We start from the raw sequence: 22,544 nt of genomic DNA, 5'->3' as shown, positions 1-22,544 counted from the left end.
ATATGTGCCAAATGCAGGCAAATGACACTGTTTTAATATCGGAAAATTAGTAGACGTGGACAAGTTGGACCAAAGGCTCTGTTTCCCCGCTGTATGAATGCTATGACTCTATGAGAAGGATAAAATGCTTTAAGTACATGCTAGATATATTTCAGCAAAGATGAAAAGGTAGGGCAATGAATACCAGGACTCCTTGTATGATACATTTCAGGTAAATGGCATTGACCCAGTTGTTCCATGGGGAGCTGGCATGGCTAACCAGCCTCTTCCTAAACTGCAAATAACTCTATTGAGATTCTTAAGGCTGCAATGCACTTTTATTAGTTATCAAGTTTTCAGGTTGTAAGTTGCTGGATGTAGTAATAACATGGAACCAAAAGCTACAACTTTTGTGCACAGAAAAACAAACAGATTGTGCAAGCATCCATCAAATTGCTGATGCCATTGATACTCTATCAGGATTTTAAATCTACCGTTTAATATTTTTCTGCTGTACCCATCATTTTCTTCTTGTCTGCTATAAAGGTTATCAGATCATTAAATGTTACCACGCCATGCACCATTTCTCTTTTTCCACATTCGCCACTGCCATTACCTGAAAAATAAACAAAAAAGCTCAAATGTCATTCAGATTTTTAATGATGTAGATATTGATAACACTGTTCTGAAGCTCTGTATCTAAGAAGATGAGAAGAGGAGGCCATTTAACTCTTTAAACTGTTTCATCATTTGATGAGATCAAAGGTGTTCTGTGACCTACTTCCATATGCCTTCCTTTGCCTCAACTTTCAACATATTTGTTACCAAAATCTGTCAAACTCAGGTTTAAAATTAGCAATCAATCTCATATGAATTGTCATTTGAGTGAGGGAATGCCAAAATTCTATTAATCCTTTTCCATCGAAATATTTACTCATTTCACTCATGAAAAATCTAGCTCTGATTTTTAGAGTATTTTCCTGGCATCCACAATTAATAGTAGTAGTTTGCTTCTATTTACCCTTTCTGCCCCCACAACATTGCAGGCTGGATAGAGTCCCATTGCAACAGCATCCACCTGATGGACCCAGAAGCTGCATTTAAAATGGTGTGAGATGCCAATCAAGCTGCCTTTGTCCAGGATAACATTCCATTTGTTGAGTGTTGTTAGATCACCATTCATTCAGGGAGGTTGAGACTCTTTGATCCCATCCAGGCCAAGGCAGTCCTCACAGATTGACATCCCAAACACAGCTTTCAACATTCACTCCCTTCACCAGCTACGCACAGTGGTTGCAATACATACAGTCCATAAGATGCACTGCAGCATCTCACTAAGGCTCTTTCAAAAGTGCCTTCAAATTCAGAGCCTTTACTACTTCAAAGGACAAGGGCAGCAGGTGTATTGGAACACCACCACCTGCAACTGTCACTTTGAATCTCACACCACCTAGTCTTGGAATTATATTGCTGTTCCTTCGTTGTCACTAGGTCAGAATGTTGGAATTCCTTTCATAAAAGCACTGTGGATAATCCTACACCCTATGGATGTCAGCAGTTCAAGGCGCCAGCTCCTCTCCACAGCAATTAAGTATGATTAATGAAAGCTGCACTAACCAGTGTGCTGATGTTCCTCTCTTAACAAGCTTATGCTGTTCTTGGCTTTTTTTTCAGAGAGGTCGCAAAAGCAGTGATTTCTACAGGTCTGGTTTTAACTACTTGAGAATACTTTCAAGTTTAAAAAAAAACACTTGTACAATGAACGGGGAGGGGCCTGTTCTCCCAGCTCAAATTTTCTTTGGTTTGGTTTGATTGGGTTTTATCAGGCAGCCAGTTGTGAAGCTGCTGAACCCAAAGAAGCAGGTCCATGCTGACCCTCTCTCTCTCTGACATTTCTCCGCTGAGACCCTGTGTTTGGTTTTACCTTTTTTACCAAGGGGTGTTTATGGGGATTGTTGCAAGTATTTGGAACAGCATCATTAAGTTGGGATAACCTGTTGGGTTTTCGGACTGTTGATCTGTAATCTGGTCTCTTTTGTTTGTGTTTCTTGCAAATACATTTTGTTTTGTTCAAAACTAAGTGGTTGGGCCAGCTGCATCCCTCCTGGAATATCCACTTACACCTGCTTAAAACAACTAGCAAAGTTAGTCCAAGCTACTTCCTTGAGATGTTTTGAAGAAGTCCGGCCTGGTCCAGAATACTAGCAATGTCAACATGACATCACTTTTTTTAAAAGTAGCTTCAGTGAATTATCCTTTGGTACAATAAAAATTATGTGAAATTAATTGAGGTTAAAAGATGCCTCTTTTTTGGGAATTAATTTCCCCCTTTATGAACAGTACAATGTTAGTTCATTGTTTGATTATAGTTCAGTCATTTTGAGTTTTCACTTGAATCACAATGAAGACATTAAGGTATTTGGATCACACACTGGTTTATTGTGTCTGTTACCTCTGGGGTCAGGATTTAAAATGATTCTAAACTGTTGATATTGAAACTCTCTCTCTCATGGCTGTAATATTATAAACAATGATGTGTTTTGGCAGACTTAACATGTTACTAATTGGGATGAGTTCAAACTACAAGGAGTGTGTATGAACCTGCATTAAATGATATTCATCTCAATCAACAATAAACATGGAGTTATGAAAAACAGAGATGGAAGAAGAAACAAAACAGAAATTGCTGGAGAAACTCAGTGGGTCTGGCAGCATCTATGGAGAGAAAACAAACTGGAATTCCATCTTTTTTTTAAGTTAGTGGATGGCTCTCTAAGATTTGTGTACAACAGTGATTGGTTGAAACTATCATCAAACATTGGCACAGAGACAGTGCTCCGTATCTAGCAAAAGATCATCCCTGAACTTCATCAGATCAGTTCTGAAAGATTATTGAACCTGAAATGTTGATTCTGCTTTCTTTTCATTGATGCTGTCAGATCTGCTGAGTTTCTTCATCATTTTCTGTTTTTGTTTCTGATTTCCAGCATCTGCAGCTCAGGTATTATTGAAGAAATGAAATTAGGCCACTCTGAAAATGTATATCTAATAGTTGTTAACAAGAATTGCGGAAGGTTTGTAGTCTATATGGGGTGGGGAGAGGGATTCGTCAGAGGTGTGCTGAGGGTTCAGTTCAATATTCCCTCTAAGTTGTGCAGCTGAGGGGTCACACAGCCATTCTGTGGTTCCATGCTTGGCAATCGATGTAATTAATGTGCTAACATTTGATGTTAGTTTTAACCAATCACTGTTGTGCACAAACCTTAGAGGTCCATCCACTAATTTTTAATAAAAGATGGAATTCCAGTTGAGTTTATTAGTTATCCGGGAGTTGGAGTAAATTTTTAATCTGCTAATTTATTTTGGGTAAGTATTAAGTTTCATGTTCTTGGAACTTCAGAATTCTGTGACTTTAAGGATCTTTTTTTTAGAGAGTTCCAGATGTATGAGAAATAGCCATTGGAATTTTCCAATTCCCATTCAATTATCTTGCACTCAGCCGTATCAGGAATTCTGCACAGTCTCAAAGCACAATACTGCTATTCTGCTCCAATGTCTACCTGTCCACCAGAATCTCTGGGCCAAGGAAGATAGATGTAAATGGACCCTATCAATCTTCCACTGTATTATAATGGTTTCCCTCGTTCATGCAGGTTGGACTGTGTGAATCTCAGCATTTTAAACAATGACACAGGATGTTGGAATTCACCTGCACAATCACTCTGTTTGGAAAAAGAAGGTTGAATTTGTGGAAAGTCATTTGACGTGGGAGACCATTGGGTTTTTTTTTTAAAAATCCACAAGAAGAAATCAGTAATTTTGAAGATACTAATATTAGTCAGGTGATAAACTATGGGGAGACAGCCCTCAGATTACAGCAGGATATAGACAGGCTGGTCAGATGGGCTGATCAGTTCAAATAGAATTCAGTCTGGATAAATGTGAGGTGATGCATTTGGACAGGAGAAACAAGGCAAGTGAAGAATTGACATGCAGTAGGACCCTGGGAAACACAACAGATGAGAGGGACCTTGATGTGCATGTCCATCAGTCCCTTGAGGTAGCAGGACAGGTGGATAAAGTAGTTAAGAAGACATTTGGTATACTTGCTTTTATTAGAGGAGGGAGGTTATGCTGGATCTGTATAAAATGTTGATTAGGCCACAGAATATTGAGTTAAGTTCTGGAATCCATATGATACAACAGATTTGAAAGCACTCAAAAGAGTGCAGAGGGGATTTCTGAGGATGCTGCCTAGTCTGGAAAGTTTCAGTTAGCAAGAGAGAATGGACAGACTGGGGTTGCTTTCCTTAGAGCAGAGGAGATTGACTGCAGAAATAACTTCGGTCCAACTAGTCCACACCGACCCTCCGAAGAGCAACCAAACCAGACCCATTCCCCTACATTTACCCTTTCACTATGGGCAATTTCGCATGGCCAATTCACCTAACCTGCACATTTTTGGACTGTGGGAGGAAACTGTAGCACCCAGAGGAAGCCCACACAAACATGTGGAGAACGTGCAAATTCCACACAGACAGTTGCCTGAGGTGGGAATTAAACCCGGGTCTCTGGTGTTGTGAGGCAGCAGTGCTTACCACTGTGCCACCGTGCCACCCCTAGAGTAGCTGGGATAAAACTTTTACTCCTAATGGAAGGATCAAAGACTAGAGAATTGATTTTAAGGGAAGAGGCAGGAGGTTTAGAGGAAACGTGAGGAACATGTTTTTTTTCATCCAGAAGTGATGGGAATCTGGAACTCACTGGTTGTAAGGTGGTATAGGCAGAAACTCTCATAACGTTGAAGTAGTATTTAAATGTGATAATAAGACATTGAAGACTATGCATTAAATGCTAGAAAATGGGTTTGGAGTAGTTGGGTGGTTGTTTTGATGAACATTAATACGATGGGCCAAACCGCCTTTTTCTGTGCTGTAGACCTTTATGACTCAATGCACAGTCAACCAAATGAAAATGAATTAGCAGCAAGCAATCAAGCAGCAAAGTTTAGAATTTCAACTACAAAAAACCTTATAGCCTGATGAAAATACTTCATTTTACAGATCTACACTTCAACTTTGTTTTTAAGTGTATTCCAGCCTCAGATGGACAGGTTTTTGAACAGTAATGTAATCAAAGGCCAACGGCCAAAAAACAGCAAATTGAAGTTGAGGATTATTAGATTAACCATGATCTAATTGAATGGTGGAGCAGATTCGATAGGCTGAATGGCCTACTTCTGCTTCCACATCTTGTGGTCTATGAACCTTATCAAAACATACAAAGTTATTTGGAAACTTGACAGGATTGATACGGAAAGGTCATTTTCCCTTTGCAAGGACTAGACATAATCTCACAATAAGGGGTTGCACATTTAAGGCAGAAATGAGGAGGAATTTCTTCTCTCAGAGGGCATGGAGTCTTGGAACTCCATACTGCAGGGAGCTGTTGAGGTTGGGTCATTAGGTATATTCAAAACTGAGATAGGCAGATCTTTATTCAGTAAAAAGATTAAAGGGAAAGAACAGAAAAGTTGAGTTGAGGATATTCAGCTCAGGCATAATCTCATTGGATGGCAATGCAGACTCAATGTACTGCATGGTCTACTTTTGCTCTTATATCTTATCATCATGTTGGCAAAATCACAAGTATGCTGTAAAAAAATTAAGATAATTATTTGCTCTAACAGTATATTATCTTCATCTGTATCAATTCTTTTGGTGTGAGAGCACATGTGAGAGACAAGTGAATGAAATGTTGTATAATTTTAAGGGTAAGCTTTGAGAATAAATAACCTTCTCTGTTTTTAAACTCACAAAAGCTTGATGCTGAGATATAATTTGAGACTTATAGACTCAGAGTATGTAAATCTGCACCTCTCATGCAAACATATCGCCCATGGACAAAAAGGGAACACAAGTTTTCTCCAAAATAGTAACTTAATCCAGGAGAAAAAAAAAGTCCTTGCCATTTACAATCCTCTAACCTTAAGACACTGGAGAGCAAAAATGTAGCATAATGCGCGAGATAAAAACCAAAAGGACTAAAATCAAACTTTCAGCAGATTTGCAATAAATGAAAAAGATTTCAGACCGTAAACATTTGCTTGTCTGTTAAAACATCCATAGCACTAAAGTTATGAAATTGAACATATTTATTTGAGTTTGAATTGTTTTCCCTTTCAAACAAGATATTTTACTTGGTCAGGAGTGTGTTCTGGATCAACCTGAAGATATCTGCATTCAATCCTGAGTAATGTGAGGATAACTCTTATTCACTGATGCATCTCACAGGCAAAAATGCATTCACGTGACCTGAGGAAAGCCACAAATGTGATTGTCACATGAAGATATAACTTAATATCTGATATGAAGATGGGAAATCAATACTGGTATTTTAGCGGTTAGCTCACTGAATTTAAATGCATTGTAATTTATGAACCATATTTTGATGTCCTGTAAAACATACAACTATTATTATCAAAGTAAGTATCTATGGTTTAAACTTGTCTACTCATACACAGCCATGTGAGCATCTTCAGTTAGGATGAGATTTCTACCCTCCCCATTCTATTCATGCTGGCACATTTCAAAAATCTATCACCTGTGGAATAGCAAAAGCAAGAAAGTGTTTAATTCTGACTAATATTGCTGCATAGACTTGGGTTTTTCTGATGCAAAGCCGGTGTATAATTTCAACAGGGAATGGAATACTGTTACATCATATTACCTTGATATGAATTTCATAAATCTTGTGACATTCAGTCACATTTACTATGCATTTGTTTCCATGGCTGCATTTGTAACCAGCTTAGCAAAATTAGCCTTGACTTACTGTGAATTTGTTCATGAACAATTAAGGCAAAATGATTCAGTGTCAAAATCTGCAAGATTTTTCCAATAGTGTCACTTAATTTCACCTAGTAAAGAAAATAAGTAGTTAAACAGGAGCAGAGCATCAAATATATTTTGTTAAACTTTTGATGCTGTTAAAATACACAATATTGTCAGCAAACATCAACACACTTAAAATGACAAAAACCTATTTTGCTGTGGATGAGAGAATTGGTTGATTAAAAGGATAAATTAACCCTTTGAGTAAGAATTATATTAATAGTAAACACCCATCATAAATATTCCTCGACCCAGATGTATACATCGAGGTGTATTAGCTGATTTAGTTGTAGGAAAAAGGAAAATTGAGAGTTTAGAAGTCCTCAGCGTTCCTTAGATAGAATCTATTTCAGCATACTGATGAAAATATACATATCTGAAGAAGCAAAGGTTATGTTCTGAGTTGCTAAAGCAATAAAACTCAATAAAAATCACCAAAGCATTTCTTCAACATGAATTTGTTTAGACATTAGGGAGGACATGTTTTCAGTTCATATAATTTTATATATGCTCATGTGTTAATACAGAACTTAAGTATTGCCAAAAAAAGTCACTTTTTGTCAAAGCTTTTCATCTCTGTCCATCAGGACAATTCACAAGAGTGCCAATTCAAGGGGAAAAGCAACAATTTTACAATATGAGAGAAGAATGTTGGTTGATTGGAAAATGGACTTGATTGATAGCGGCGTTGTCAGGGAAAAGGCACCAATTAATACTGATTAACAGTTACCTGGAAGGCTTTGTTTCAATTTTAAACTAGACAGGTTAACTCTGATTGTTTAGGGAATTGCTCTGAGAAATGAATCAGTAAATGGCTGTGACTTAGTTTAGTGAAACAGGTGCAGTGCATGTCCATGTTCTTTCTGTCTGCGAAGACTAACACGCTGTGTATTAACATATGTCACTTCTCATACACACATGCTGTTCTGAAACATGCCTTATATAATTTTGTTCCTGAAGTACACTTTAATACTACAGTAATAAAGATATTTAAACATCAGCAATGATTTTATTACAATAATGTAAGGTTAGAGCCTTAACACAGTATTACCACTGAATGTGCATTACAAACAGCAGCAATAAATACAAGTGTTTCAAAATAATGTGAGGAAATGACTGAATGACAAAATGAACTTTATTACATGTAGGAGTTAAATAAAGCAAGCACTATTACCATAATTTTCCCAAAGCACTGGTTATTCCCCTTGCTGTTAAAATAAGAGCAATTATAGCAACAAATTTAAAAACCAGAGTTGTTTTGCAGTTAAAACAGTATGTTCACATTTCTTTTTTAAACCATCCTAAATCATGCATAGACTCTGACTGTGGGTAGGATGTTATTTTGTTCAAATTATCTGGAACTGTGCATTTAGAAGTATCTGAGTAGACTGAAGCTCAGATTTTGGAAAGTGAAATGACAGAAATGTTCATTCGGCCAGCATTATAAACACAGAAAATGCTAACCTTTTTTATTCACAGTGTGGCATGCAGGTGAGGCTTGAGAACAGTCTGGAATTTGTGAAAGGAAAAGAAACTGGAAGATTTACAGAGCTCACACCATAAGGAAGCCTTCACAGAACCTTGCGCCAGAATATAGTTTGCAATTAGCTTAGAAGCAGTATCTTATTCAGTCAACTTGGGACAGGCAGAGAGAAATATCTGACAGAATTTAGGGATCAGCAACTACATAGAAGCTGTGAGAATATAACAATTAGGGATGGGGCAAAAAATGCTATCCTAGCCATTAATGCCCATATCCAGTGAATGAATAAAAAATGGTAATAGTGCTTGCTTTATTTAACTCCCACATGTAATAAAGTTCATTTTGTCATTCAATCAATTCAGTACCCAATGTTTGGATTGTTGTTTATACAATCCTTAACAAGATATTAACAGGACTGCAACTAGATCCAAGGACAGACTTTTTCATTGTCACTCAAGCAATCACATTTCATTGAAGAACTTAAAGTAGATTCATACAATGCAGAAAAGGCCCTTCAGCCCATTGAATTTGCACTAACATAACTAAAAGTGTGCTGATCCCAATTTCTTGAACTGTCCCACATCCTTGAATATTTTGATGTTTGAGGTGCTCATCCAAATATGTTTGAAGCATTAGGTTTCCAGCCTCCACTACTTTCCCAGACAGTGCAATCCAACTTCCCACCACAAGCTGAGTGAAAGCATTTTTTCCCAAATCCCCTCTGAACCTTCTGCCCCTTACCCTAAAACTATGCCCTCTTAAATGGGTGTTATCTTCACATTCAAAAGAAGAATTGCCACAATTGTTTCAAATCAAATACTAATTTTACTTTCTAATCACATTTAGTGATAAATAAAACAGTATTAAATAGTATTAAAACAATAGCTAATTACTTCAGAAGGTATACATGTTTCCTAATTGTATGTTTAGGTTAAATCACCAATGTGGAAACTTCACAAAGTGCATAGCTGCCTTAAAAAGGTGCATCCCTACCTTTTTGAACTGCTGGTAAATGACTTTAGACACCAGATCAGTGAGCTGCAGTTTTCCTTCATAAACTAAAGACTTAATATTTCCAAGAGTGACTAAACCCAGAACTGTCCTGCAGACAAATTCATAAAACAATAATTATCCATTGCATGACTTTCACCTATTAATGACAATAGTAAGCTGTCAGCAAAAACTTTACATTTGAACTAATTTAGCCATGTGAACTCACACTGGATCTACTCAATATTAGAGATGATTCGTAACCAACTCTTACTTTGTTCTGTGATAAGAAATAGAACACTGGAAATTGGAAAATATTTGGGTGTACCTGGCATTTTCACAATCAATTAGCATAAGATTTCATATCCGTGTTATAACAGACACACAGGAAAATCATGTCAGCATTGTACACTGTTTTCAACATCTTTAAATCAATTGCTCCTATTTAGAGTAAAGTTAGATCACAAGGGATTGAGGGGGAGTTTGCTAATTAGATACAAAATTGGCTTGATTGTTGAAGAAATAGGGTGGTGCTGGAGAGTTGTTTTTTGGACTGGAGGCCTGTGACCAGCAATGTTCCACAGAGATTGGTGCAGGGTCCCACTGTCCTTTGTCATTTATTGAGTTGTGGAGTCCTATAGCAGGGAGACAGGCCCTTTGGCCCAAACTGGTCCATGCCATCCAAAATGTCCATAAACAATTTGAATGAGAATATAATAAGCATGGTTAGTACGTTTGAAGATGACACCAAAATTAGTGGCATAGTGAAGAAGAGTACAAAGGGATCTTGATCAACTGGGCCAATAGGCCAAGGAATGGTCAATGGATTTTAATTTAGATAAACGTGAATTGTTGCATTTTGGTAAGACAAACAAAGGCAGGATTTACACAGTTAATGGTAAGTCCCTGGGAAGTGTTGTGGAACAGAGAGACCTAGTGGTTCAGATACAAAGTTCTTTGAAAATTGCATCACAGGTAGATCAGGTGGTAAAGAAGGCATTTAGCATGCATAGCTCAGACCATTTCAATGCATTATTGCCATTTCAACAATATGATTGTTCAATTAATTTATTTCTAAACCAACAATGGTGTTTGAGGTTAGGATTAGTCTGCACAGATTGAAAGGTGTTCCAAATGCCTTATGAATCATGTTGCATACTCACAGCAGTCTTTCTTATCAACAGATTCAATTGAAAAAGAATTTGAAAACTCTTGACATCCAACTAGATACAGTCATGTTGTAGTTGTGGATGGTAATGGTGAACTGGATGATAGATTTTATTCCATGAATTTAATATTCACATTGAATATCCTTTAGCTATACATGTTCGTATAAAGTTCCCACCATCACCACAAGTCACTCCTTGGAATAATACCTACCCACTGGAGTCAATGACCACTGCAGTGTTCATGCTATTCTCTTTGAGAATCTGGATAATATCCTGGCAACTGATTGTGGGAAGGACAGTCAGAGTTGAGGGAAGCTTCATCTGATTGATTGGTACATTCCACCAGCTACAGCAAAAATGAAACAGAAAATTAACCCAGTTAATTAAAAAATTGAGATGACATACCACAACATTTGCTGCTACTCTAATGGTTTTGTTGGTGTGATAAGCCTTCAAGGTGGCCATAAAAATAAGGATTTTAATTGGGTCAGATGACCTTCTCTAAGCGCATAATGGGACCTAGAATGCTCACATTTTAAATGTTTTGTAGAAATTGTTAATCCTTATGTCCTGATTGCCATACTAGTGGTAGAGCAAATACATTTGAAAATCTAAGTTGTGTATACCAACTAATCCCACCAATATTTTATTCACATTGATCTTCAAAGTAATTCTGCTATAAGTTAAAGTGGAGATGTTATATTCTGAAATGTTTACTTATACCTTTGTACAAAGATCTTTTTGTTTAAAACTACTACCTGAAAAATGATACTGACAATCTTTTCATTAATAGTATCTCAGCACTTTGGAGAATTAGTCAGCCAACTTTGTGTCTTTACCTTTTTTGGTCACTGTCTGCATGCAGGAACCCTTTCTCTTCCATCCAATCATCACTAAGAAATTTTGACCTAAATCAGTGCAAGTTAAAGAACAAATGAAGATAAATACTCAGTTAGTTTTCAGAAAATTAAACATAAATAAAGTTGCAATTGCTGGATAATTTGGCCACATCTTCTTAATGATGCATATCATATAATGGTGTCAAATATCTTCCTGAATTTAATTTCTTGTGTGATATTAGTGTCACTTTATCACCACATTTCAGTTTGAACAAAAGAAGAACAATATTAAATTCTAATAAAATCCCACATTGCTAGAGAACCAGAGACTGTATAGAACAGCAAACAAGACCTATAGGTAAAGGGCAGGTATTTTACAAATGTGAATGTGTTAGATAGTTGTGCAAAGCAGCATTATTTACTGACTTACATGTAATTTCGAACAGAATCTGGGAGAATCACGACACAGCGCTGTCCTTCTTTCAGATCTTTTGCCACTCTTAAAGCTGCACACATGGCACTACCAGAGCTTCCACCTTAAGAACAGGCAAAATAGAAACAAAAGCTTACTTACAAGCCGATGTTATTCATACAGCGTGCTGGATATTACCATCAATCACCAAGTGACAGTCTTCACCATTGACCTTAAAAAAACCTGCCATTATAGATTTAACAAGTCCCATGACATGAATTTCCCCTTCTATGATTTTATTAAAAAAAAAACTGTTACCAAAATATGCCAGATTTCTGCATCCTAGTAACAATGATGTCATCGGATAGGACAAGTGGCCAATCACATTACAGCATTTTCACTGACAGTAAGTAAAAAGTTCTGATTATTCTTCACATTGCTACATTTTACAGAGAGCAAAATAAATGATTAGGACATAGTCATGGCATTGATGTAGAAGCTGAAATATCATTAAACGAACCTTTTTTTAATAAGGAAACTTTTGAAAATATTGACTTTTTGAAATCATATTGGAGAAAACATTACACAAATATAAATGTAAATTTTCAGGAATTTTTAAAAACATTTTTGAGGCTGTTCATCAATAATTATTAACATGGTGTGTGATTGAAAACCCAAATGTACCTCATGAAGAGGCTGTAATTTTTTCAATGTTCTTTTAACAGCATAACTAAACATTTAAACAGGCAAGATCTCACCAATTTCTAATTAATTGCAGATAATTGCTCCTTATGGAGAAGCATGGAAACATTAACTACAACTTCTGAATTTCCCTGTTTAACTGCAGACTCCAGAATTTGGCATCAATTTCAAACAAGTAATGAAAGTAAATGCTGACAATCTTATCATCATTAAAAATCTGGGTCAATGATTCCAATGAATACTAACAAGATTAAGAAATGAAAACATTGGCACTGTTTATTGGATATAATTCAATTCTGAATGTACTGAACCTTGTAATGTAAATAATGTTAACAGCAATCAAAATAATCTTGTTTCATATTGTCCATAAAATAATTCTATAGGCTACTTCATTCAATTACATAGCGATAAGAAAAGTAACTTACTTGAAAAGCACCAAATTATGTAATTGTGAACTCAATGGGATAGTCAATCAGGCCAATTCATTCCCACCCATTTTGTACCAAAGCCAGCACTGAATTTCCTCCAATGTTACTAGTTGATGGAGGTAAGCTAGATGAACTTTCTCACTTTTCCATTCAGATGCTTTTGCTTATTTAATTTATATTGTTTGAATTTGGGCGTTGGAAGGATTACCATTTTCATAATTAATGCCAATTTAAAGGTATCATGCAACGTAATGTCATCAGATATCACTTAACCAGTTCCACATCATAAGGTTTTAAGTGGTGTCTCGAATGGGGTTTCCTGAATTCCTTAATACTGCATTGAAAATTAAACCAACAGAGACAAGTATTCCAAATAGTCTTTCATCATGATGAGTTAAGATAGTTAATTAGTTTGGAAAAAAGTTTTTAGCATTTGAACATTTAGACTAACCTTGAAAATCTTAGTTTTCTGTCAGACAGTAATCTTGTAAATAATGAACATTTGACTTAGTTTAGAAAGACTTGCAAATCTTCAGTTACCTCAGTAAGACCAACTTTTGGTTCTGGTTTTCCAGTATTGTACTGACAGAAAAAGAGATCACCAATATATTCTCTTAAATAACTACTTTACGTCAAATTTTATGCTGCACATCACCTTTTAAACATATTTAAATAATCCTGTCTGAACCTGTGAAGCAGCAAATTCTTAGGCCCAGAAATGTTCCACACCAAAGATGCTAAATAATAGACATACAACCTTTACATTTGTCATTGTACAATTGGAGGCACCCTATTCAGTCTATTTAATTTTATAATAAAAGTAAAGATGAAGGGTAAATTGCTCGAAGTTCTCTCCCAGCACATGGATTTATGCAAAGCTGAAATGGAAGCCACCTGATAAATTATAGCAGATACTTTTGAGGTGGAGAATCACAAGCTGAACTTCAGTAAGCTGATAACACACTGGTAATTTTACAACATTCACAGGTTTTTGAAGATGAATACAAATTAACCTATTCAGAGATTATTGCATCTCTGGAGAAGAATTGAAACTGGGCCTCCTGGCTCAGAGGTAAGGACTCTACAACTGTAGGCACACAAAAATCCCTTTACAGGATTTACAAAATTTTCTCCAAAATCTAAACAACACTTATTCAATTACAAAGCCAAATGGAATTTGTTTTGGTGATTAGTTGAATTTTGTAATGGCCAGGATTCAAACCCAAAACTACTTCTCTGAATTAATTATTCTACATTTTATTTCTATCTGTTAGGACAGGCTTACTCATTCTAAAGTAACATTGAACTATTCTCTATTGCTAATGGGACTTAACCTGTAAAAGAACAGAATCATAAATTGCATCTTTGGGGCCTCCTCAAAGGGTTCAACAGATGGCCTATTTCAACATATCCAATGCCTCCTTTGGTGAACCATTTAGTTAATGACAATGACTCCATTACAACAACATCCATTAACTTCAAATATGGTTATAACTTATCAGGTAACTTCCTGCTTAGCATTATATAGATTGAGATATGAATGTATGTAATACAACGCAAATACTGAATAAAGCTAGAAAATCATGACTGCTGTGAAGACCCAAAAGTCCCTTATGGCATTGCAAGGCAATTTTTTTTTTGACAAAATCTTCTTATGAGAGATTGATCATCCAGCCTTCTAGCTGTGCTTAGAACCAATTTCAGAACATTCGTATTAGGCAAATTTACCCAATCTCTAAGTTCAAACAACAATAAGTTCCACAATTCAATATAACCAATATTTTGGAGAGGGTACTGCTGAAAAGATTCATGTTGTGAATCTCATTTCACAGAAATAGAAAAAAATATTCATGTAAATACTATCTGAAACATGGTTTACCACACAGCAATCCTTCCTTTTTGATCAACATCCGAGCCATTGCAAAACTTTCCTCATCATTAGTCTTCAGCCATTTGTCAATCACCTGTTTGAAAAGGAACATTCTTGTTACAGGGGACAATATGGTTTTGAAGAATTAAGCTAAAGATCAAATGAAAAAATTGTTAGCTGTTCAGTCTAGCCAGTTCTATAAAAAATTGTCAATTTTCTGTCAGAAGCACTTAAAATAAAGGATGTAGTTTGCACTTTATTGTAACCTTAAGGTATCTGCTATGGTTGAACAGGGAAAGTACTGCATGCATGTTTCATGTCTACCTATTCCATGCTAATAAGGTGCACAAAAAGTCAGCTTTTTTTTCAAAGAAAAGAGTAGCAAAGTTAACATCATGAAATCCCCATACAAAAGTAAAAGCAAAGGTTTTGGAAGAAATTGCCAACTGCTCTATAAGATATAGTGCATTTTTCAAAACAGGATTAGATGTCATATGTTAGAAGGAGCTGACTCGTTTAGTTAAATAGTTTTTCTTATTTATTTACATTGCACTCTTCCAAATTTTATAATCTTTTGGATCTCAAATGAATCATATTTGCTGCCTGTTGAAAGAATATATATGATTTCTAGGATATAATTTCGAGCAGAAACAAGAAAGCTCATCATTACTGAAAATAATTTTGGAGTTATTTGCAAATATATAGCATTTATAGTAAAATCAGCCTTGAATATTACAATTTTTTAACCGAGTCTCAAGTTGAAAACAGCCAATCACTTTGTCCTTATTTTATGATGCATTAAGAGTAATGAGATCTTGAAGTAATTATACCCGGTATGTGGAATGCAAGTACATACTTTTCTGTCCAGTACGGTCGGTATAAATCTATGGCCAATTCCTTCCACTTCATATGAAATCTGGTCTGGGAAGTTGAGTTCTTCTGGTTCAGCCATAGTTGAACCTTCAGGGTCAACAGCAATGATCTGATAAGGGTAAAGAAAATCAATTACATTTTCCAGATTGGAGTTTTTTTTGGTTTTGAATAAAATGTAAACTGAATTGTAGCAAACTGCTGGAGTAAGATGGTCTTTCTTTAGTTCTGACTTTGGAAATAAATTAGTTCATTCTCAGTCAAAATTGATAGAGTTTATTGCATTTTGGTCTGCCATTATACTATGTGGTTTGTACCAATGTGCTGTAGAGTTTTATGTGAGTTGACCGCCGTTAAGTCCTGCAAAATGTTGGTAGCTCAGATCTCTGTCATCGCAGTCAAAACAGGTAACATGAGACAGCAATAGAAATAATTTACAGGCGAGAGAGTTTGGTAACAGACTACACATCATTGTGATAGCATTGAATCAAAGTAAAAAAGCAATGCAATTTTGGCAGGTTCATCCAGAAGAATCAAAGAATAATCAATGTAAAATTAATGCATTAGTCATATGGTAGGAGTTTAGAGTGGAGATGTGCTTGACTGAGTATCATCTACCCCTACTAATCATTCCTGGGACTCTTTTAATGTTGCTTTTAAATGTTGAAACTGAGGTCCCCTTTAGACCTGTGTTCAGTCAGTATTTCATGTGTGGTATCTTCTGTGTAACATGAAACTTCACTTAACTGTTGTTGTAATAACTAGCTCTGTACATGTATAAACAGATGATTCATCAGCTATCACACTACCCTATAATGAGTGCATCTTACTGAAAATAAGAATATTTTGTTCTAAGACGGAATGAAATCCAGCCTTCAAATGGAAGTGGGCAAATGGTCACCCCGGCATCATGATCATTAGATAAAAGACTTTAGGAGAAAGTCAGGACTGCTAATGCTGGAGATCAGAGTCAAAACGTGTGGCACTGGAAAAGCACAGCTGGTCAGGCAGCATCCGAGGAGCAGGAGAGTTGACATTTCAAGCATAAGCTCTTCATCAGGAAGGTAGGCAGGACTTTAGGAAGATAAGTGGCATGGTACAGATGGCCAATCTCCAAAATAAAGGTATGTCAAAAAGGGTGGGTGGGGCAAGATAGGTTTGAACATGACATCTGAGAGGGTTGGGGCAGGACAAACCACCACCACCTTGGGGGAAGACCAGGAAAATCTCCACATCAGCCGATGGGAACAGCAAAGACAGTTACTACCAAAGACTCTCACAAAAGACCACAAAGTATCTGGGACATGAAAGAGAACTGCCTCTGCTCTTCCATTTTACAGAAAGACTTCAAATTTCGTACATCATTCTCATCAGTCACAGTTCTTATATTTCATTTTGTTGCCTAATTAACTAACGTATTGTAACAAAATTGCTGTTTCTCAATCTCAGAAAACTGCAACAAATTGACAACTGCCAATATGAGGCATGTGATCAAAGACCCAAAAAAAATAAACACAAGCGTGTTTCATTTTTCTGGTCTAGTTGCTATCTTATAGTTGAGCATTAAATAAAAGGAACTTAAATCTCCAAATATTAACATTAACTGTCTTAAATTAACTTAACTTAACTAGATTGCTAGTTTCAGTTCCTCAATAAATCAAAATGAATGCTGTAACATTATTATTTATAGCTCATTGACAAACAGAGCTGAACTTTAATTAAATCAGCACAATTACCTTTATGCCTTCAAATCAACAAGAAGTCACTATTTTCACCTTGAAGAACATTTCAATTTTAGCTCGACGGCTTTACTCATCAATATTTATTTACTCCATATAAGATGGAATACCTCACAGTTGGGACATTTTTCCTTGAATTTTCTTGCTATGCCAGTGATGGTACCACCAGTTCCAGCACCCATCACCACAACATCAACTTGTCCTATGGAAATAAAAAAAGCAAAACAAAAACTTACTCTCAAATGATTAAATTACAATTAAACTAATTATTCCATTAGAAATGAACCTTTTTGTCTTCCAGTAGTGTATTGCAGCTTGAATATGAAATTAATTACAAGATTATTTACAGCAAGCAGTCATGCTTAGCAAGGTTAGATTTCTATATTATTCCAGAGTAACATGCCATATACTAACAGACAGGTAATTCACAGGAGAGCAAAATCTAACTGCATTAACTTAAATAATTTAACAGCTGTAAACATGTGGTGGATTATAAATTAATTAACAATGAGTAAAGGGTAAGAATGTGGAAAGATCATGATCCATGTTTGGTGTTTGGAAGGCGATTTGGAAGCATGACGCAAGGCAGAAAAACAAAATGATTTTGGAAGACATTTCTCGAGGCTGGGGTCTGGTGGATTAGTGGATTAGAGAAGATGGAGGATCACCCAATGTTAAAGGGATAGAGGGTTTGGACTGGAATACGGTTAGAGTAGATAAATTGGAGCAAGATTGTACAGTGCCTTAAGAGCGAGGTCAAGTTCATGAAGTTGATGAGATGGGAACAAAGAGCAAAGCAAAAGCTAGTCAATAAATAAATGGGTTAAGTTTCAGGCTGGCTAGTTCTTCAATTCTGAAGAAGGGTCACTGGATCTGAAATGTTACCCCTATTTTCTCTCCACAGATGCTACCAGACTTACTTAATGTATCCAGTCATTACTGATTTTGTTTCTGATTTCTAGCATACACAGTTAGAGTCATAGAGATGTGCAGCATAGAAACAGCCCCTTCGGTCCAACTCGTCCATGCCAACCAGATATCCCAACACAATCTAGTCCCACCTGCCAGCACCCGGCCCACATCCCTCCAAAACCTTTCTAATCATATACCCATCCAAATGCCTCTTAAATGTTGCAATTGTACCAACCTCCACCACTTCCTCTGGCAGCTCATTCCATACACGTACCACTCTCTGTGTGAAAATGTTGCCCCATAGGTCTCTTTTATATCTTTCCCCTCTCACCCTAAACCTCTAGTTCTGGACTCCCCGAACCTAGGGAAAAGACTTTGCCCATTTACCCTATCCATACCCCTCATAATTTTGTAAACCTCTATAAGGTCACCCCTCGGCCTCCAACGCTCCAGGGAAAACAGCCCCAGCCTTTTCAGCCTCTCCCTGTAGCTCAAATCCTCAACCCTGGCAACATCCTTGTAAATCTTTTCTGAACCCTTTCAAGTTTCACAACATCTTTCCGATCAGAGTCAATGTTTCAGGTCCAGTGACCTTGCTTCTGAATTTGGAACTTCAAAATTTGCCTGCAGTTATGGATATAAATCTTTATAAATAGCATATAGGTGTGACTGGCAAATGTTCCTGAATTTGTATTAGACCCCCAAATATGGTATGAAAAATGTGTTGTTGGAAAAGCGTAGCAGGTCAGGCAGCATCCAAGGAGCAGGAGAATCGATGTTTCGAGCATAAACCCTTCTTCAGGAATCCCCAAATATGGTATGCATATTCTATACACAGCTTTGAACAGAATAATGTGACAAAACAGAGATTAGATCAGAGCAAAGATCGAGACAATTTTTGTAGCATTATGAATGGAGATATACGTGTAGCAAGAACAAGTAGGAGCAGTTCAGTTTTTCTGACACTGAACCATAGGGAAGTATTACTCATGCAACGCATGATGGTAAACTAGGAAAGTATTTGACACAGCAGCTCAAAGACAGTGACAACAGCAAAGACCTTGAGTTGGGTGTCATTCATGTATTCAGTGACTTCAGTGCTTGTAAGTGCTGGTATATTATTCGAGTACAATATTTGAATAGGAAAAATCATTCTGGGTTACAGAGATAAATTCAGAGGATTACGTTTATATTCTCCTGTGGGACATGGATGTCACTGGCTGGCCAGCATTTATTGCCCTTCCTAGTTGACCTTGAGAATGTAGCAGTGAGCTGCCTTCTTGAACCGTTGCAGTCCATGGGCTGTAAGTAAACCCATAAGGCCCTAAAGGAGGGAATTCCATGATTTTGACCCAGTGATGGTCTGTGTGATGAATCTTTGATCATTGGTAACCTGCAGAATGTTGATAGTGGGGCATTCAGTGATGGTAACACCTTCAAATGTCAAGGGGTAGTGGTTAGATTATCTCCTATTCAAGATGGTCATTGTCTGGCATTTGTGTAGCGCAAATGTTACTTGCCTTTGTCAGGGTGGTGCTGGAAAAGCACAGCAGGTCAGGCAGCATCCAAGGAGCAGGAAAATCGGCATTTCAGACAAAAGCCCTTCATCAGAAATAGTGACCCTGATGAAGGGCTTTTGCCCGAAACGTCGATTTTTCTGCTCCTCGGATGCTGTCTGACCTGCTGTGCTTTTCCAGCACCACTCTGATCTAAACTCTGGTTTCCAGCATCAGCAGTCCTCACTTTTGCCTTGCCTTTGTCAGCCCAAGCCTGGATATTGTCCAGGCCTTGTTGCATTTGAAACTGGACTGCTTCAGTATCTCAGGAATTGTGAATGGGTGCTGGACATTGTGCAATTATTGATAAACATTCATATTTCTCACCTTATGATAGACGAATGGTCATTGATGAAGCAGCTGAAGGTGGTTGGGCCTAGGACACTACCTTGAGGAACTTCTGCAGAAATGTCCTACAGCTTAGATGAATGACCTCCAATAACCGCAACCATTTTCTGATGTGGCAGGTATGCCTCTAGCCAGCAGAGAATTTTCCCCCTTGATGCCCATTGAATAGAGTTTTGCTAGGGCTCCTTGATGCCACACTTGGTCGAATGCAACCTTGATATCAAGGACTGTCACTCTCACTGCACCTCTGAAATTCAGCGCTTTTGTCCACGTTTGTGCAAAGGCTGTTAATGAGGTCAGGAGCTGAGTAGTTCCAGTAAAATGCAAACTGGGCACCAGTGAGCAGGTTATTGCTCAGCTGATAGCATTATTGAAGACATCTGGAAGGTGAAATACAATTTTGCTGTGTAGCTACCTACCGCAGTCAAAGGTAAAATGTTAAGGCCCAAAATTAAAGCATCCTGTTCAAGATTGTTGTCACCATCCAGGGTCAAGAAGCCCGCTGGATTGTCATGCCAGCTGCCACTGCTGGCAGAAATTCCCAGTACTGCCATGCATAATGGCTGCAGTGTGCACAATCTATAAGGTGCACTGCAGTAACACACCAAGGTTCTGCCAACAACGCCTTCCAAATCCAAGACCTCTACTGCCTAGAAAGACAATCACAACAGATGCATGGGAGAACCACAATCTGCAAATACACCTCTCTCACAATATGGACTTAGAATCTCCTTCACTGTGGTTGAGTCAAAACCCTGGAACAATCTAACACTGATTGTGTATCCTTATACTTCAAGACTGCAGCAACTTATGAAGGCAGACCACCACCACTTTCTTCAGGACATTTAGAGATGAGCAATGAATCCTGCCTTAGACAGCAGCTCCCAAACTCTTTAAATGTATTTATAAAATGTGAATTTTCCAGGTGAATGCAAGTTTAGAAAATAAGAAACCTGTGTACAACTGAATCAACTGATCACTCCTGCAACTTGATCCCAAGTCACAATCAACCTCAGGTTTGATGGGGGAAAGGAGTGTAAAGAGGAACTATATGATCATTTATGTTTTTAATTCAAAACTAGAATACTATCTCATGGTGGAATCTGTTCAGTCAATATTACATGCACAATGCCATAGGGACGTTCTGTGCTTCATGGATATTGAGGCAAATTAGGAATAGGTTCTCTAAAGAAATTATTACGTTCTATTATTATTACCTTCACATTGATCCAGAATTTCTTCTGCAGTGATGTCATAATGTGCTAATGGATTGCTAGCATTTTGATACTGAGGATAAAATAAATATTGGCATTAATGTTTCCATTTCAAGCAAAACAATAGATTTATAGACAAGTCTTACAAGTTTTTGGAGTGTCGTAAGGGAAAATTTCAAGGATCTAGTTGAAGTTCTCTGAAATTTTCAGTATTCTTCATTTAAAGTCAAATAGCTTGATCCCTCAAGACTTCCACTGCCATCATTCTGCACATTCCAGGAAGGAATTGAATTTCTGCTTGATGCATTTTTAAAAAAACATATATTGTACAATATTTCCATGTAATCTGATGGATGCAAGAAATTTACATAAGTCACATTGACAAGTGATTTCACCTGATCAAACACATGAGAGTTTGGAATCTCGCTCTTCAGTTTCCAAGCCATTCCAATATGAGAGTCAGGGCTATTGAGATTTGCAGTGTTTGGTGTCCTCACCACTTCAACCCCCAAGGCTTTCAACACATTGACCTGTAACAAAAAAAGGAGAAAAAAGGGAAATAGTTGATAAACAATACAACATTGAAGAATAACAGCAGTAGAAACAGACTCAAAAATTCATTAATAGACAAGAAGTGAATTGCAATTTTTGTGCGCTGTCAGCATCCAATTAGAGCAAATATTTACTTTCGGCAAAACAATGGGGCAGGAAAATACTGCTGGCTTTCCACCTCAAGATAAATTTCTTTCAACTTCATTCGATCTTTTCGGCCAACAAAATGATTGAAGGCACTGTATATTGCAAAGGCTATGGGTCCTGTCAACATTTCGGCAATAGTACTCCAGAACTTGCTGCTTCCCAAGGCAAGCTGTTCGAGCACAGTTACAACAGTGGCATCCACCCAACAATGTGGAAAATTGTCCAGGTAAGTCTTGCACATGAAAAGCAGGACAAATCCAACCTGACTAATTACTACCCCATCAGTCTACTCTCAATCAGCAGTAAAGTGATGGAAGGTGTCATCAAGGTGTCATCAACAATGCTAACAAGCAGCACCCGCTCAGCAATAGTCTGCTGAGCAACGCCCACTTTGTTTCACCAGGGCCACTCAGCTCCTGACCTCATTACAGTCTTAGTTCA

The 22,544-nt window shown here is 37.3% G+C and overlaps 1 protein-coding gene across 3 annotated transcripts in view; it reads right to left on the bottom strand.

The window, feature by feature from the left end:
- Positions 1-310: 310 nt before the first annotated feature.
- Positions 311-22,544, bottom strand: part of LOC122540519 (cystathionine beta-synthase-like) — a 37,727-nt gene continuing 15,493 nt past the window's right edge. For 2 of the 3 annotated variants that reach the window (XM_043676385.1, XM_043676383.1), the window contains exons 6-16: positions 21,800-21,934; positions 21,408-21,477; positions 17,485-17,576; positions 15,622-15,747; positions 14,775-14,859; positions 11,784-11,889; positions 11,354-11,422; positions 10,726-10,860; positions 9,349-9,457; positions 6,814-6,898; positions 311-595 (exon numbers count right to left, since the gene is read on the bottom strand). In XM_043676385.1, coding sequence (XP_043532320.1) covers positions 477-595; positions 6,814-6,898; positions 9,349-9,457; positions 10,726-10,860; positions 11,354-11,422; positions 11,784-11,889; positions 14,775-14,859; positions 15,622-15,747; positions 17,485-17,576; positions 21,408-21,477; positions 21,800-21,934 — 1,131 coding nt within the window. In that variant the 3' untranslated portion in view covers positions 311-476. Of the gene's footprint in view, positions 596-6,187; positions 6,294-6,813; positions 6,899-9,348; positions 9,458-10,725; positions 10,861-11,353; positions 11,423-11,783; positions 11,890-14,774; positions 14,860-15,621; positions 15,748-17,484; positions 17,577-21,407; positions 21,478-21,799; positions 21,935-22,544 lie in introns of those variants that run through there. The other variant, XM_043676386.1, reaches the window with a different exon arrangement.

Source organism: Chiloscyllium plagiosum, chromosome 35 (genome assembly GCF_004010195.1).
Source record: "Chiloscyllium plagiosum isolate BGI_BamShark_2017 chromosome 35, ASM401019v2, whole genome shotgun sequence".
In the NCBI taxonomy this organism is placed as follows: Eukaryota; Metazoa; Chordata; class Chondrichthyes; order Orectolobiformes; family Hemiscylliidae; genus Chiloscyllium; species Chiloscyllium plagiosum.
This window is presented reverse-complemented; position numbering and strand designations above follow the sequence as displayed.